This window comes from Hyperolius riggenbachi, chromosome 6 (assembly GCF_040937935.1).
Source record: "Hyperolius riggenbachi isolate aHypRig1 chromosome 6, aHypRig1.pri, whole genome shotgun sequence".
NCBI classification, from domain to species: domain Eukaryota; kingdom Metazoa; phylum Chordata; class Amphibia; order Anura; family Hyperoliidae; genus Hyperolius; species Hyperolius riggenbachi.
Window position 1 is genome coordinate 305,198,093 of NC_090651.1, and position 17,671 is coordinate 305,215,763.

Consider the following 17,671-nt stretch of genomic DNA (forward strand, 5'->3'; position numbering starts at 1 on the left):
GTGGGCGGGTGATTGGGTGCCCGCAAGGGGCAGATTAGGGTCTGATCTGATAGGTAACAGTGACGGTTGGTGATAGGGGGTGATTGATGGGTAATTAGTGGGTGTTTAGAGAAGATAACAGATGTAAACAATACATTTGGGAGGTAATCTGACGGCGGGTTTGCGGGCGATCTAATGGTGTGGGTGGGTGATCAGATTGCCCGCAAGGGGCAGGTTAGGGGCTGATTGATGGGTGGCAGTGACAGGGGGTGACAGGTGGTGATTGATGGGTGATAGGTGATTGGCAGGTGATTGACAGGTGATCAGTGGGTTATTACAGGGAAGAACAGATGTAATTAATGCACTGGTGAATTGATAAGGGGGGGTCAGAGGGCAATCTGAGCGTGTGGGCGGGTGATTGGGTGCCCGCAAGGGGCAGATTAGGGTCTGATCTGATAGGTAAAAGTGACAGGTGGTGATAGGGGGTGATTGATGGGTGATTGATGGGTAATTAGTGGGTGTTTAGAGGAGAGAATAGATGTAAACAATGGATTTTGGAGGTGATCTGATGTCGGATCTGCGGGCGATCTATTGGTGTGGGGGGGTGATCAGATTGCCCGCAAGGGGCAGGTTAGGGGCTGATTGATGGGTGGCAGTGACAGGGGGTGATTGACGGGTGATTGACAGGTGATGGACAGGTGATTGACAGGTGATTGACAGGTGATCAGGGGGGATAGATGCATACAGTACATGGGGGGGGGGGGGTCTGGGGGGGGGGGGTCTGGGGAGAATCTGAGGGGTGGGGGGTGATCAGGAGGGAGCGGGGGGCAGGGGGGGGATACAAAAAAAAAATAGCGTTGACAGATAGTGACAGGGAGTGATTGATGGGTGATTAGGGGGGTGATAGGGTGCAAACAGGGGTCTGGGGGGTGGGCAGGGGGGGGGTCTGATGGGTGCTGTGGGCGATCTGGGGCAGGGGGGGGGGGGAATCAGTGTGCTTGGTGCAGACTAGGGTGGCTGCAGCCTGCCCTGGTGGTCCCTCGGACATTGGGACCACCAGGGCAGGAGGCAGCTTGTATAATACACTTTGTAAACATTACAAAGTGTATTATACACTTTGTATGCGGCGATCGTCGGGTTAACATCCCGCCGGCGCTTCCGTATGGCCGGCGGGATGTTGCGGCGGGTGAGCGGCGCCAGGCGGAGGCGGAGGATCGCGTCACTGATGACGCGATCGCTCCGCCCATGCCCCTACAAGGACCGCCGCCAATTGTCAATACGGCGGTCCTTGCGGGGTGCACTTCCCGGCCGCCAATTGTACATACGGCGGTCGGGAAGTGGTTAACTAGATCTTATCAGAGGAGCTGGTAAGGTACTATCAGTCACAGGAGCTGTATAACTTAAACTAAACCTCACCAGAGGAGCTGGTGGGTATTTAGTCAAAAGAGCACCTCACCAGTGGCAAGGGCCCACTGGTGAGTAGAAAGGTCAGACAGGCAAGGTTCGGCAACTGAGAGGCAGATACAGTACAGAAACGTGAGGCAGAAGAATAGTGAGTTATCAGGCAGAGGTTCAGCAACTAAGGTCAGATAGGCAGAAGTACAGAATCGATGAGCAATAGCAAGGTCAGAGTGTAGCCAGAATTATACACAGGTAATCAGTAATACAATATAACAATAGTCCTAGTCTTGTGTGAAATCTCTGGTTTCCTCCCAGATCAAAGCACACCGGATACTAGTCTAAGGTCTGAGCGCTAACACGAGTGTATTCACAACAGCAGACAAATTGCAAGTGACCAGTGAAGGCTTAAAGAGACACTAAGCGAAAAAAAAAAATATGATATTATGATTTGTATGTGCAGTACAGCTAAGAAATAAAACATTAAGATCAGATACATCAGTCTAATTGTTTCCAGTACAGGAAGAGTTGAGAAACTCCAGTTATCTCTATGCAAACAAGCCATTATGCTCTCCGACTAAATTAGTCGTGGAGAGGGCTGTTATCTGACTTTTATTATCTCAACTGTTCCTGGACTATTTACTTTTCCTCTGCTAGAGGAGAGGTCATTACTTCACAGACTGCTCTGAAAGAATCATTTTGAATGCTGAGTGTTGTGTAATCTGCACATATTATAGAATAATGCAATGTTAGAAAAAACACTATATACCTGAATATAAAAGTATGAGAATATTTTCTTTGCTGCTAATCTTCTAGTAATTATTCATAGTACACAACCACGCGCCCCTTACCAATCAGCCAATCCGAGCGGCGTGAGTCACCTCTGACGTCAGCCGACCGGCAGGTCAGCTGACTCGCCTTCTTCCAGCATAAAGGTCCTGTCTCCGCGCGCGCCCGCGCGATACAGCGACCCTATGAGCACAAGACAGTACCGTTCCCAGCGTACTAAACACAGACGGAACTGCCGATCCGTCCTGCGTCGCTCAGAGGGTAAGGGAGAGGGAGGGAAAGTCGGGGAGGGCGGAAAGCGCTCCGGAGGGGGGCTTTGAAGAGCCCCCCCGGAAAGTGCGGGTAGCCGGCGGCGATCAGACCCCCCCCATCAGGACATCCCCCTAGTGGGGAAAAAAGGGGGGGGGAGTCTGATCGCCCTAGCTATTTCCTGATCGGTGCTGCGGGCTGGAGAGTCCACGCTGCACCGATCAGAAGAAAATCCCCTGGTCCTTAAGTGGATATCCTGGCAGATTGCATTTTATTTTCCATATGTTCATACACGACCTTTTCTTATGTTTCCCAACTAGCTGATGTATGCTCTGCATATGTTTTCTATAGAACTTTTTGTAAAAGTGTAACTTTTGTGCTTCTGTTTTGGCTTTATAAAATATTGAAAATATAATATTAAATATTGAAAAGAGAAATTAGTAGGCATACTGTAATGGAGCACAGCTTACGTTTTTAAGTGAGAAATCTCTGATGGTCCACTCAGACAGGATGGTTTCTGATGTAACTGTGACAGTGATGTCTTCATAGGTGCAGGGCGTGTAGTCCAGTGGCCAGTAGTGTTCACATTTTACCTAGAAAAAAGGAGAAAGGATCAGCTTTGCGCTTACTGGCAGGGTAGTTTTTTACCCAATGGTGTCTGGTTTGGGTGCTGGCTCTTGGCAATACATATCTGAACCCTGGTTCCTCTGAGAAGATAATAGATGGTGAGCATTGGTTAAGGTTAGCGGTTGAGATTAGGAGAGTTGGAGTTGGTAGGTAGGGGGGTCCTAATATTAATATCATCAAGGGCCTCTGATGAGTCAGCCTTCTGATGAAATGCGTAGGGCCAAGCTATGGCACACAGGACTGGTGAGAAGTATGGATGCGTAGATCCAAAGCAAAATTTGAGTGAGTGATCGCTCAAGGACCTGAATTACTTCTTCTATACGCTTGTTTTCACCTGTCCACTGTGCGTGCATTTTTAACTTATTTTAATTAAAATCTTTGGTTTTACACTACTGGAGCCGTCTTGATTTTCAGTGACAACAGGCTAAAGTGCCGCGACATCCTTGGAGTTTGATGATGGTCCCCCGCATCTCATAATTCTTACTTCCCAATATTAGGGAAGACACCAGGATGAGTGCAGGCACAAAGGGGGAGTGTGCTTGCACTGGTGGAGTGTTGCATATTTAGGTGGTGGTGTCTTTTTGACCCACGGGACAGGTGTAGGGTCACAACTCATGCATACACACTATTATGTTTCTTTTGTTCAATTTACATGTAAACGTGACGGTCAAAGATAAAAGAGTGGAAACACTGGAACCACAAAACCTTTTGGAGTGGAAGCCTGGGGGTAGAGGCCTGGATTACTATTGGTCATTTGAAGTGGGATTGTTAACTCTTGTAGAAACTTTTAGACTGAGAGTGTGGTCTGTTACTCTGCTAGTTTTTCATGCCACGGCGCCAATATATGCAGTAAACTGAAAGGGAGAGTAATTGTAGATAGAGTAAAATGAATATAACTGTGGGGTATCATTGGCTGGAAGCCATCACATGAGACAGAAAACGATGTAGCCGCAATCAGGAAGGCTGTGAACGTACTCGCCCATTCTCCATGCAGTTGGTCAGCATGACAATGGTGTTAACGTGATGTTCCCAAACCATTCTCCAGAAATCTGCCGTGGTGCTTGGCAATGGACCCTGGCTGGCTATGAATTCCTTAGTAGAATTATAACCCTGCAAAACAAAGGAATGTATTCAGCTACACAAGACTGACTACGCTGAGAATATGTGATTAACTCAATGCTATACAAAAACATCTGGCACTTGAGATAATTCAAACATAAATATGTATAAAATAGAAAAAAAGACACACAGCAAACACAGCAGGCGTGTACAAGGACTTAATGCTCGTACATAAAACAGATAAGCAGATGTATGGAATTTATTTTGTGCTGCAGAAGACATTTTCTGAAAGTCAAATTTCTTTGTGCCGTAGCCAAAAACAATTTAAAGCAGAGTGTTACTTTAAAGGGATACTGTAGGGGGTCGGGGGAAAATGAGTTGAACTTACCCGGGGCTTCTAATGGTCCCCCGCAGACATCCTGTGCCCGCGCAGCCACTCACCGATGCTCCGGCCCCGCCTCCGGTTCACTTCTGGAATTTCTGACTTTAAAGTCAGAAAACCACTGCGTCTGCGTTGCCGTGTTCTCGCTCCCTCTGATGTCACCAGGAGTGTATAGCACAAGCCCAGTATGGTCTGGGCTTGTGCAGTACGCTCCTGGTGACATCAGCGGGAGCGAGGACACGGCAACGCAGACGCAGTGGTTTTCTGACTTTAAAGTCAGAAATTCCAGAAGTGAACCGGAGGTGGGGCCGGAGCATTGGGGAGTGGCAGCGTGGGCACAGGATGTCTGTGGGGGACCATTAGAAGGCCCGGGTAAGTTCAACTCATTTTCCCCCGACCACCCTACAGTATTCCTTTAAAACGAGTAGCCATAAAAACCTGAACATATTTTCAACCAGCATTTTTCACCTTTGCTTCTTATAAATAGAAGACAGAGTTATGTGCAGGGTACCATGAATAACAGTGGGCCAGATTTTTCAAAGCATTACTGACAGTTTTTTCTTCTTAAACAGTTCTAATCAGCAGGGGGAACTGTTCTGCATGATAACAAGAAACTTCTTAAATCCTACTTTATAGAAGCAGTTTTAGCATGAATTTCTAAAACTGCACTATTGTCAGAATCTCATATTAATGCAGAGAAATTATCTTCTCCCTAGCCCAGACTGTGTACAAAATGTTAAATGGTTTGCAGATAAATTGAGTGAATTTCAAGACTCGTGAGTATGAGCAGAAATCAAAATGAGATTGTGTACTTTTCAATGTTATTATTGGAAGTGAGCTGTTTATTTCTTCAAGGTTAAGAATGAGATAGTATTGAAGAAATGTTCACGTTATGTAGTATTGTTGTGTTAGTAAATTTAACCGTCTAAGGTCAAGATATACACTGCTTAAGCTAAGCCTATTTTATACGCAAGATGTTAATCACATAGTGTTCACACATATCTAATAAGCTGATCAATAATATACACTTTATTTCAGATTGTATAAAAACAGGCCATAAGCCTTGTGTAGGCCATTATCAATTATAACCACAGGGGGCATCTCTCGTGCCTGCTACTACCACTTACAACCATAAGGGGCATCTAGATATCCTATCTAAAAATAAAGAGTGAGGTAATGCTATAAAAAGAACATGACTTCATGTAAAATCCCCTACCCCGACGCCATATTGGAAAAATCACAATAAAAAGGCCTGGCAGGCTAGCACAAAGGAGCATCAAACCTGAAACTCTACTGAGACGATTGAGGCCTAGCAAGAGACTGCCTTCCATTGTGATTCTGAAACCCAAGAGAGGTAATATGCAATTATTCTTGGTGAATTCTTTGACAATTAGTCTATGCAAAAGTTAAAGACTTGTCTTTTTAAACTTCAGCAGTTTGAGTTTTAGATAATTTTTTTCTATGCTATAAGTTTTACTATTCAAACGCAATTGCAAGCTTAGAAGCAATTAACAAGCTTTGATGGATTAAGATATATCTACTTTAAGTTCTTTATATAAGAATAGAACTTCATATATCATCTTTTAAGGATAAAGCTATATTGTGTGTAACATACACTGTTCAATCTCGAGACAACACAATCGATGAAGGATAAAAGCTACAGCAGAATATTTGCTATATTGAAATGGACTGGTTTAACTAAAGGAACTTTGAAAATGTATTTTTGGATGAAAATGTATTTTTTGGATGAATTGACAACAACTGGAGAGATGTATATTCCTGTATAAATGCTTTATCTATTTTTCTTAACAAGATAATTTTATAAAATTCAACAGCTGAGTGTTGAGTTTTTCTTTCAGAGGTAAAACTGTTAACCTATAAATATTCTGTTTATAGTGAGCACGCACCCACTTCTGTCTAATTTTGGTTATGACGCTTTAAAGGCTGGTCCTTTACTGAGTTGGTAATCATTTTAAGCAGATATCGATCAGATATTTGACACTATAGTTAAGAAAAGTGCAAATCCATCCCTAAACTGATGCAGATTACAAAGTGTTTAATAGCACTTCTACAGACTGTGCAGTGCAGGCTAGGCATGATTTGAGAAGTGCTCCTCCCCCCTGCTGAATTCCTCAATCAGAAGTGTGTGTGTGTGAGAGATGAGAAAGATAAGGGGAAAACAAAATCTGATGCTGACAATTTCTAAACTTGATTTTTTTTTTTTAGCTCTAATACATTTATATTATATATTTATTTACATTACATCTTGTCAGTTAACCCCTTGCCGACAGCCTAACGCAGGATGGTGGCAGCAGAGAGGCTCTCTTGTTCCTCTGCAACGCCATATGGCGTCATTTTGCGAGGAGCGAGATTTGACGGGAGCTCGCATGAGCGCGCTCTCTCATCACTGCACACAGGGGACACCAGCGATCAGCCTGTCAGTGGCTGATTACTGCTGGCAGGCTGTTTTTTTTTCATTTATTTACAAAATTTTATATAGCGCTGACATCTTACACAGCGCTGCAGAGAATATACTTGTCACTTAACCACCTTAGCGGTATGGACGAGCTCAGCTCGTCCATCACCGCCGGTGGCTGCCGCTCAGGCCCTGCTGGGCTGATTTGCTCGCTGTAAAAAGCAGCACACGCAGCCGGCACTTTGCCAGCCGCGTGTGCTGCCCGATCGCCGCTGCAGCGCGGCGATCCGCCGCGTGCAGCGGCGAAAGAGGGTCCCCCCAGCCGCCCGAGCCCTGCGCAGCCGGAACAAACAGTTCCGGCCAGCGCTGAGGGCTGGATCGGAGGCGGCTGACGTCAGGACGCTCATTGCGGCCTTCCTTGTTACTGCGGATCGCCGGAGGCGATCAGAAATATGGATTAGGAGCGCCCTCTAGTGGGCTTTCATGCAGCCAACTTTCAGTTGGCTGCATGAAATCGTTTTTTTTTTATTAAAAAAAAACCCTCCCGCAGCTGCCCTGGCGATCTTAATAGAACGCCAGGGTGGTTAAAGAGAACCAGAGACAAAGCACTCGCATGTATTTTACAGCAGACTTGTGCTTTAAAAGACATCACAGAAGACTGACTCAGCTATAACATTCCGGGGCAAAGCTAGACTGATTGCTCAGCTGGGGATTCTTATCAGAGCTGATAACAGGCAGATTTAGTAGAGAAGAATGAAACAAGGAGCAGAGTAGGTGTTTACTGTCATGTTCCCATTGATATATATGGTAAAATACATGAGGGTGCTTCGTCTCTGGTTTTCTTTAACTGTCCCTCGGAGGGGCTCACAATCTGATCCCTATCATAGGCTTATGTCTATGTATGTGTCATGTAGTGTGTGTATCGTAGTTTAGGGCCAGTTAAATTATCTGTATGTGTTTATGTCACTTTTTTAATTAAAATAATAAAAAAATAAAATTAGCAGCAGCAATCAAATAATACCAAAAGAAAGCTCTATTTGTGAGAAGAAAAGTAGGTAAAATTCATTTGGGTGCCAAGTTGTATGACCGAGCAATAAACCATTAAAGTTGTGAAGTGCCAAATTGTAAAAAATTGCCCGGTCACTATGGGGGTATAAACCGCTGTTCCTCAAGCGGTTAACCTAAAATAATCCACCCTAAACAATATATTTATGCTATAACTTTTCTGTATCAATACAGCAGATGTATTGTTCTTCTGTCTGAGAAACCTTCCTAACACCTCCTATTTTAGAACTGTTTAAGAAGGAAACTGCACTATTCAGTGATTTTTTTTTAAGATGTCTGAGACAGTTTTGCATGGATTTCCAAAAAACTACCAATTTTTTTGTCTCAAACACTCTTGATTAATGTAGCCCAGAGACTCTGAAACAAGTATGGATTTGTGCCCCCTGAGTAGATCGCAAAGAACTTCATGGTAGATCCTGACCGCACTACATTTTCCATTTTGTATATACAATTGTGCTCCTAAAATTGTATATAGGTACAGTAGATCATTTTGACTTGCTAATTTCTAAAGTAGCTCAAAAGTGTGAGCACCTCTGCCCTACAAAAACTGCGCATCACCAGGTGCACTGCATCATGAGCATTATGTATTTTAAAAGACAGCGCTTTTTCTTCAGTTCTAAATATTGCAAGGATTAATAGCACTTCAGCTTGCCGAATTAATTTTATGTGCAAAAAAAAAACACAGTCATCCCCAACAGAGATAACAGAAAGATAAGAGGATAAGAGGTTCCAGTCAGAAGTTAATCTAGTAGACCAGTAATACTCACAGGTATGTAGTTGGCATTGATATAATCAGAGGCAGGGTTCCCATCAGTAATGGATAGCTTGACTCGAGAATGGTCATCTTTAAAATAAAGTGGAGATATGGATTAAAGAGGGTGCCAAATTTTAGGTTAGTGTTAGGCATTTACTGGAGGTTAAGGCTAGGCATTTGGTTGGGGTGTCTTTAAGGTTAGGCACTTACAGTAGGAGTTAGGCATAAGGTAGGAGGTCTTCTTTTTTAGGCATTTACAGCGGAGGTTAGGGTTTGACATTAGGTGGGAGGACAGACACCTACCAGGGTGGGTGGTAAATCATTAGACTGCAGGTTAGAGTAAGGCACTTTGAAGGGTGGTTTCAAGATTAGAATAGGTGCCTAGTAGTGCATAGAAAAATATTGGAAATGTAAGCCTCCCAGTGTTGCCATATGAATAGCTACTTACATGGTAGGACGTTCGTAAACCGATTCTTTGCTCTGTTCTCTGGCAGCTCAGCTGCCCTCTTTGGCTGTGAGGTTCCAACAGTGCTGAGTTCCTATTGACAAAGGAAAAGGGTCTTAGTTGAGATAAAAAGAATAAATATTTAAAGAGAACCTGACGTTACATGAGATAAACAAAGGTATAGACAGTAAACAGAGAGAGGACGGGCACCGATGTAGTATACACCATAAAAACTTATTTTCGGCAGATGGAATAGTCAGAGGAGGCCCCCGATGGGCCGGCCTCCCTGCACCCTCCATGATGCCTCTGATGATACAATTTTGGTTGTGAAACAGCTGTCAGGTAGAGGGGAGAGCTTCCCATCATGGGCCTCCTCTGGTTATTCCTTCTGCCGAAAATAAAAGTTTTTATGGTGTATACTACGTCATTGCTCGACCCTCCCTCTTTTTGCCATTTGGATATGGACATATTGCTTTGGCAGAGGCACGATGCATGTGAAGCCATGGGATAAAAGTTAACCCAGGTTGTTTCGTGCTGAAGTGATGGTCATTCTTTCTCATGTATGGGAAAGGGACAGACAGTACTAGCTCTATTAAGAAACTGTCTGAAGTTCCTTTCTCTTTTCCTGGAAATAATAGTTAAAAAACAAGAGTTGTTATCTATGCAAATGAGCTTGTCAAACAGCTTTTTGAATTCAGTCCAGTTTCCTGACAAGTAAATAGAAGCTAAAGTAGCTTTACCAGTAACAAGAAGGCACCTGGTAACATTTTAGAACTGAAAAGTTCAAAGAGTTATTACTTCATTTTGTCTTCTTTCTTAGCAAAGCAGCTTTAGCAAGATCTTTAAAGATAATTGTTTAAATTAGCAAAGCTGGTAGAGTTACTTAATTGAACACGATTAAATACACACAGGCATCTTGCCAAATACTTTAGGTTTGCCATACCTGATACTCTTCTGCAAATCCAAAGTCAGTGTTTGCATGGTTACTGTCGTAATGCTGTCTGAACTTTTCTTTTGGGATGGTGGGATATCTGTAACACAATAAAAGAGCACATATATTTACTGTAACTGCATAATAACACACAGAACAATTATAGTTTTGGTATAGGACTCGAATGATTAGAATGAACTTGTAAATTTCTATGTGCCTGAAACTGTAACCAATTACTAATTGATAATAAAAATTACAGCAGCTTGTAGCAGCTACAAATTTCAAGAGGTTGCTGTTGAAGAGGTTGCTGTTGCCAATGATATTCAATTTTCAGCAGTACCCGACTGGTTTTGTCTTGTGAGCTTTTTCAAATGTTCAAGAGACAAAACCGGTTGGGTACAGCTGGGACTTATGAGCCAGAGGGAGTGGAGAGAGTTGTGAGATGCAGACAGATTGTACGCGTGTTTATTCCTTGCTAACCCAATTATCCCAATCCCTTGCTATCCCAATTATACTGTGTTGGAATGCCTACAGTAGACATACACGGACATCGTTTGAGTTGTATAATTATCTTTTATTGGGAAATAAACCTTTTAGGAAACATTATTACACTATTGTAAGCCCCCAATTTACATGGTACACAGAAGAGGATGGAGTTCATTCAACTGCAATGCTTCGTACCTTGCCCTATTGACACTAGAAAGGCATAGGATTTACCGTAAGTGCATATGACTATTTGCTATGGTCATTGGATCTGGTGAGTAACCATAAGTTGGGGTGTGGTGATATTTTAGGGGAGAAGAGGATTATGCAATTATGATACTAAGAGTCTGATTTTGGACATTATTTCAATTGGTCACACTCCAATTCAAATGGAGGAGATCAGATCAGGGGGAGTTAAGATGAGCTGGGTCAAGTACAGGACATGGGTCAGGAATGCCTGAGCAAGCCAAAGAGCACTCCAAGTGCACAACACATAATCAGAGCCATCAGCGCTAAGTATTGATTGAAGAGGGCTTTTAAAAGCGAATGGGTGTCTGGCACAAATATTTGTGTGCAGTGCGCATTCATGCCTGCAATGATCTCGTACATGCAAAGTGTGCATACGTGCAGACTCCCCAGCCAACTTCATAAATCATCAACTGGCAACATCTGCATGAATGGACCCGCATGGACATCTGGTCTGAAGTGAAACACGTAGGTATGACATTGAACCCCCAACCTCGAGGACATTCCTCGAATCAAATGCAAGTTTCTCTGGATGAGCCTTTAAAAAGGCCTTGGCCAGTCTGGGTTAGTGTGCATTATGTGGAAGCTCACAAACCCTTCCACTTGATCAGATAGTGCCAAGTCCTCTCCTTTCCCCTGCAATCTAAGGTCCTCTACACCTTGGCATTCTTACTCCCAACAGCCAAGACAGGAGGAGGAGTTTTAGTGTTTCTCCCAAAAATGTGAGACATATGTTTTTAAAAAGGAAACATGGAACACTGGATAAACATAAAGGGAATTGCTTAGATAATGCTTTGAAAGCTACCTGATTGATCTATCCTTTAACGGGAAATAACCCAATAAATGTTGTACCTAACTTTTTGGATGAGCAACGGATGTTGAGAATGGAAGTGGCTAGTCAAACAAAGCCTCCTGGCTTAAAATATGGATTATATCTCTTCTTTTTATCAGCATTCAATTAGGCCCAAACATGGGCTTGTTGAAGATTTTCTTGCCATTTTTTTTAGGTTCTACATTATCATGGTCACTTTCTATGGACTCTCAGAAACAAATGAATGATAACTAAAGCAAGTAAAAATCAGTGGCTGGTGGAAAAGAGGATAGTATTACTATAAACAAACTCTACAGTGGGTAGAAGGGAAAACCAGTTGTGTTGTGCAGCAGACGTGAAATAGCAGAGATATTGTTCAAGTGTTTGGCTGGTGTATTCTAATTAAAACAGTTAGAACATCTCAGTATAATGAAGCAGCTAAAGAGAAACCCTGACCAAGAATTGAACTTCATCTTAATCAGTAGTTGATGCCCCCTTTCCCATGAGAAATATTTTCCTTTTTACAAACAGATCATCAGGGGGCTCTGTATGGCTGATATTGCGATAAAAACTCTCCCACAGTGTGATGTCGGGATGATGGTCCTGACAGTTTCCTGTCTGTAAATCTCATAGCGGGAAATAACAGCATTTTACAGCTGGGTCCAACTGCCAAAAAAAGCAAGCAGCATCTTCTTCCACTGACATCACCTGCCAGCAGTAAAAATGTCACGATGTGGTAAATGTCAGAATTTAAATCAGGGAGAGGAAAGATTTTCAATGGGAAAACACTGACTAAATCATTTATACATAATTATTGTAAAATGAAGAACTTTTTTGATTACATTATTTTCACTGGAGTTCCTCTTTAAAACCACATCAAACCAGGTGAACGTTGTTGTTCTCTCATTTTAAGCTTTACGTAACTTCTCAACATAGATCAAAAACCACTGAATTGGACACCTTCTCCTGCAGGTCCCCAGAAGAGAAAGACTACTCCATTTCACCCAACATTTTAAATTTTCTGCTAGGTCCCCTTCAGTTGCTTTCTCAAGTTTACAGTCATTAGTGTCCCTTTCCTTACCTTGACTTACCCTGAATTCCTCAATGTCTGAATGACAAGACAGGCAAGGCATTTTTTGTTGTAATGATAAATATCTTGTTTCTAAAGGTCTCCATACCTAGGTCCTCCCGTTTAACCATGCTCCCAAACTAGCAATGCCTTTCGGAACTTCTAAAGCTTTTCATTTGCTACACCAAGTTTTTTTGTGACAAATATGTTCTTCTCTTGTAAAATATACAAAGGTCCAAGAATCTTTAAACTAAACCTTGGGGCCTATTCACTCACACTACTTCCCATCCCCTCCATCTTGGCCAAGAGTCTAGAATGTGTACAGGTGCCACCAAGGTCACGAAAAGATCTGGCACGGTGAATTATTATACAGTAACACCATCCACTAGAAGTCACTCTGTTGTGCCATCATCCCTCCTTCCACATCCATTAAGATAGCATATGCCCTTTCAGTAAGTTGCACACCACAGCACGAAGTTGTATGGTAATCAGTTCTGTGATTCTTTTTATTGTTTATGCTACGCTGCCTCTAATTTATTATGAGCATATTATCTTTGAGCAGATATGTTGGCATACTGTATATTATAAGCCGTCCCATGTATAGGTTGACCACCAACTTTTGCATCTGAAAAGCCTAATAGTGTGTGACCCGTGGATAAGCCGAACCCCAAATGTCTTCCCATTGTGTAGTGCAGAGTGCCTCCCCCCTGTACGTAGTGCAGTATGTGGTGTATGTGGTGCAGAGGGAAGCATGCTTGCAAAGTGTATGTATGTGATTATGCACTGTACGTACGTTCAGCAGAGTATGAGTACTGTATGTTCAGCACAGTGTGTGTACTGTATGTAAGTGATGATGCAGGGTGCTATGCAGTGTACATATAGCTACCTCTCCTCATACCAGACGACCATCTTCCTGTCTCCCATGCAGCTCTGTGCTTTCTAGAAATCTAGGCTTCAGCGTCTTCTGGTCTCTGGGCAGCTATTTTCCCATCTCCCTTGCAGCTTAGTACTCACCGTTGACATCTAGTGGCTGAGTACAGAACCGCAAAAAAACAGGAAGTGGCTCTCCAGAGGAGAAAAAATTGAATCCTAGCAAGCAGAGCTGCATGGGAGACGTGAAGATCGCTGCCAGTACGAGGAGAGGTAACTATCCCCACACATAACCTGCAAATAAGCCAATTCTATATTCTGAATATATGAACCCCGTACACGCTGAAAGACAGACTGTGGGGCTCATTCACTGAGGAAGTGTAGAACAGAGAAGAGAGGATGTATTTACTTTAGATGCCCTTATGGGAAGACAAGTTCTACAAAATTCTACTCAGAAAGTATTGGATGGCAGAAGTGAACAAAATGTATTTCACAGTTCATGCCCTTTAGCTACCCCCCCCCCCCCCCCCTTTCCCCCTGTAAATGAGGAAAATGTAAACCATTGTTATCAGTGAGAAAATTCAGGTTCAGATAACATTTAGACTTAGGAAACAGCTGTCTGTAACCACCTACCGTCGTTTTGATATAACGTGCATGGTGCCAGCTTCACCCTTTGTCCTAAAAAAAACAAAAAACACCACCACATTATCTCAGCTTTGACTTAAATATTCACAGATTTGTCCAGAGTCACATTTCTTGAAGAGAACAACCATATTGTGGTGCCACATTAACACTAAAGGAAAATGCACTAAAGCTTTTGTGGATTGGACACGGAATGGAAAGAACATTAACAATTTATAGTTTTAAACATTTCTCAGCTACAAAGTTTAACATTTCTTCTATCCATTTGTCTCTATGGCCTCAATTCACGGAGCATTATCAAACGTTTATCAAACACTTTATCAAACGTTTGATAATTTACCTTATGCGTAAAATCTCATTTTGAATTCACTAAGGTGTTATATATTTATTGAATGTTTTACCGATAAAACGTTCAACAAATCTATAACACCTTAGTGAATTCAAAATGAGATTTTACCCATGAGGTAAATTATCAAACGTTTGATAAAGTGTTTGATAAACGTTTGATAATGCTCCGTGAATTGAGGCCTATGCCACCTCTCTCCCTTATTTTTGCCTATCTCTCCACCGCCTTATGCACCCCACAATTTTATTTGTTTAAGCTGCTGCTGCTTGGCATTGAATATGGATGTTAGTATTCCTAAATCTTTCTCAAAGTCTGATGTTCCCAACTGTAAGCTATTTGTCTTATAAATTGCTCTACCTTTGGCACATTCAAGATGAATGACCTTACATGTATTTACAGTTCCTCACATAAAGCAGTATTAACCTCTGACAATATTTAACAAAAAAGTGTTTTCATACTTTCTTTTATCACCCATAGTTATTATATTTGCTTTTGTGCAAAAGTATTATTGTCCATGTGCACATTACAAGTTCTCAAAGTACAGTTTATTTACTCTGAAAGCTAACATTGCATTTTATTACATAGCTCCTGTATTCATATAACGTATCTAGTGAGATTGCTCTCCTGTTTTTTACTTTTCACTAACCGTGCAAGCTGAAGCACTACCCGGTTGTTTACTAATAGTGGCTGATAAAGAAACAAACAATATAATGTAATCACTTGAGTTCAGATACAACCTTCTCATTTCCAAACTAAGCTTCCCACTAAAGACGAAAGTGCTGTGTTTAACTCTCTGAATGCTGTTCTGATACCATTTTTTTCTGGTAGTAGGTGTTATGCTGTAAATAATATTGTGGAGAAAAGAAGAAATGCTGTTTCATACTACTTTAAAATGGAATTATTGCAAATAACTCCTGTTTTAAGAAGGCAAAATTACATTCTCTAGATCTGATTCCTTTCACTTACCACTCTGTCCATCTCCCTTCTTCTCTCCTCTTCACTTCTTTTTCACTTTTGTCTGTCTATCTCTCTCTCTCCAGCGCTCTAAAACCCCCTCCCTCTTATTATTTGCTTGCTTCATTGGGCATGATTCACAAAGCGTTTTCACCTGTTTTCACCTTTTCTATGTTAAATTTTTAAGCTTCCAAAAAGCAAAAATATAATATAATTAAGTTAAGAAAAGTTAGACTAAAATTAAGTTAATCAGGGACAACGTACTTTGAGTGATTATTTTGCTTTTAACCACTTGAGGACCCAGCCTTTACCCCCCCCCCCCCCCCCTTAAGGACCAGCGCTGATTTCGCTGATCTGTGTTGGGTGGGCTCTACAGCCCCCAGCACAGATCAAATACCAGGCAGAGCGACCAGATCGCCCCCCTTTTTTCCCCACTAGGGGGATGATGTGCTGGGGGGATCTGATCGCTCCTGCCTGCGTGTGGCTGGTGGGGGGCACCTCAAAGCCCCCTCCACCGCAGGATTCCCCCTCTTCCTCTCCTCCCTCCCTGTCCCGGAGATCGGAGGCTGCACAGGAACTGATCTGTCCTGTGCCGCCTCTAACAGGCTCCTGTCTGTCATGTGACAGCGATCCCCGGCCGCTGATTGGCCGGGGATCACTGATCTAGTACAACGCTGCTACTGTTAGCAGCGTTGTACAAATGTAAACAAAGCGGATTATTTCCGCTTGTGTTTACATTTAGCCTGCGAGCCGCGATCGGCGGCCCGCACTTTATTCACGGAGCCCCCCGCCGTGAATTGACAGGAAGCAGCCGCTCGCGCGAGCGGCTGTTTCCTGATTAATTAGCCTGCAGCCGGCGACGCAGATGTGCGTCGCTGGTCCTGCAGCTACCACTTTGCCGACCTGCGTTATGAGTGCGCGCTCGGCAAGTGGTTAAATGTGCTGAAAGGTTATTTTTATCAAATAGGTGATAAATAACTCATGTGTGATAAGTTTTGTGAATAGAGCCCATTGTCTTTTTCTAGCTTCTTTTGCTGGGCATACACGGCTTGTTTTTGCCGCTCGATTCTCCCATTCTCACGTTTCACCGCCCAATTCCGCAGTCGATTTTCTCATCTTCCGCTCGTTTTTCTTATCTTTCGCTCGTTTTTCTTATCTTTTTCCATTCACTGCTATCAAGAATCGAGCGGTGAAATGATCGAGCAGGAGATCGGACATGTCGGAAATTATCTATAGAACCATCTAAATGGCTACAAAACGAGCCGTGTATGCCCAGCACTATGCCTCTTTCTACCTATGCCCCATAACCTGCGGCATTCCTTTCAGATATGTCAGCTTTTGTGTTGTTTCACAGGCACAAAATGGAGTATTGTAGAGATCCACCCCAAAAATGATTTGGTTACTTTTTTGATAAACTGATACTACACAGGTGTGCTTAAACAGTCGGCATGGTAAATTGCAAGGACCGGAAATGGTCTGTGTTTCAGAGAACACAGGTGACATGCTTGTTTTTTGTATGGTAGGTACAGTACTTTGCTAAAGCTCTGATGTACTAAAAACACCAACAGTCTCACCAGTGCCATCACTCATGCAGCTAGTTGATGATTCACCAACGTGAATCATCACTTAGCTGAATGAGTGACCTCACTTCCGGTCTTCCGACTCACTCCAGTAACGGGACTTGCTTGTACAATCTTGCTCCTGATCACCTAAGCTTTAAAGGAATACTGTAGGGGGGGGGTCGGGGAAAAATGAGTTGAACTTACCCGGGGCTTCTAATGGTCCCCTGCAGACATTCTGTGCCCACGCATAGCGGCATAAAGGGATACTGTAGGGGGGTTGGGGGAAAATGAGTTGAACTTACCCGTGGCTTCTAATGGTCCCCCGCAGACATCTTGTGCCCGCGCAGCCACTCACCGATGCTCCGGCCCCGCCTCCAATTCACTTCTGGAATTTCAGACTTTAAAGTCAGAAAACCACTGCGCCTGCGTTGCCGTGTCCTCACTCCCGCTGATGTCATCAGGATCGTACTGCACAGGCCCAGTATGGCCTGTGTCTGCGCAGTACGCTCCTGGTGACATCAGTGGGAGCAAGGACACGGCAACGCAGGTACAGTGGTTTTCAGACTTTAAAGTCTGAAAATCCAGAAGTGACCC

The 17,671-nt window shown here is 43.0% G+C and overlaps 1 protein-coding gene across 6 annotated transcripts in view; it reads right to left on the reverse strand.

Annotated features, from left to right (window-relative positions):
• Positions 1-17,671, reverse strand: part of PTPRH (protein tyrosine phosphatase receptor type H) — a 228,057-nt gene that overhangs the window by 14,198 nt on the left and 196,188 nt on the right. For all 6 annotated transcript variants that reach the window (XM_068241258.1, XM_068241262.1, XM_068241261.1 and 3 more), the window contains 6 exons: positions 14,207-14,251; positions 10,107-10,194; positions 9,167-9,257; positions 8,732-8,808; positions 4,018-4,152; positions 2,886-3,008 (listed from right to left, as the gene is read on the reverse strand). In XM_068241258.1, coding sequence (XP_068097359.1) covers positions 2,886-3,008; positions 4,018-4,152; positions 8,732-8,808; positions 9,167-9,257; positions 10,107-10,194; positions 14,207-14,251 — 559 coding nt within the window. The remainder of the gene's footprint in view (positions 1-2,885; positions 3,009-4,017; positions 4,153-8,731; positions 8,809-9,166; positions 9,258-10,106; positions 10,195-14,206; positions 14,252-17,671) is intronic.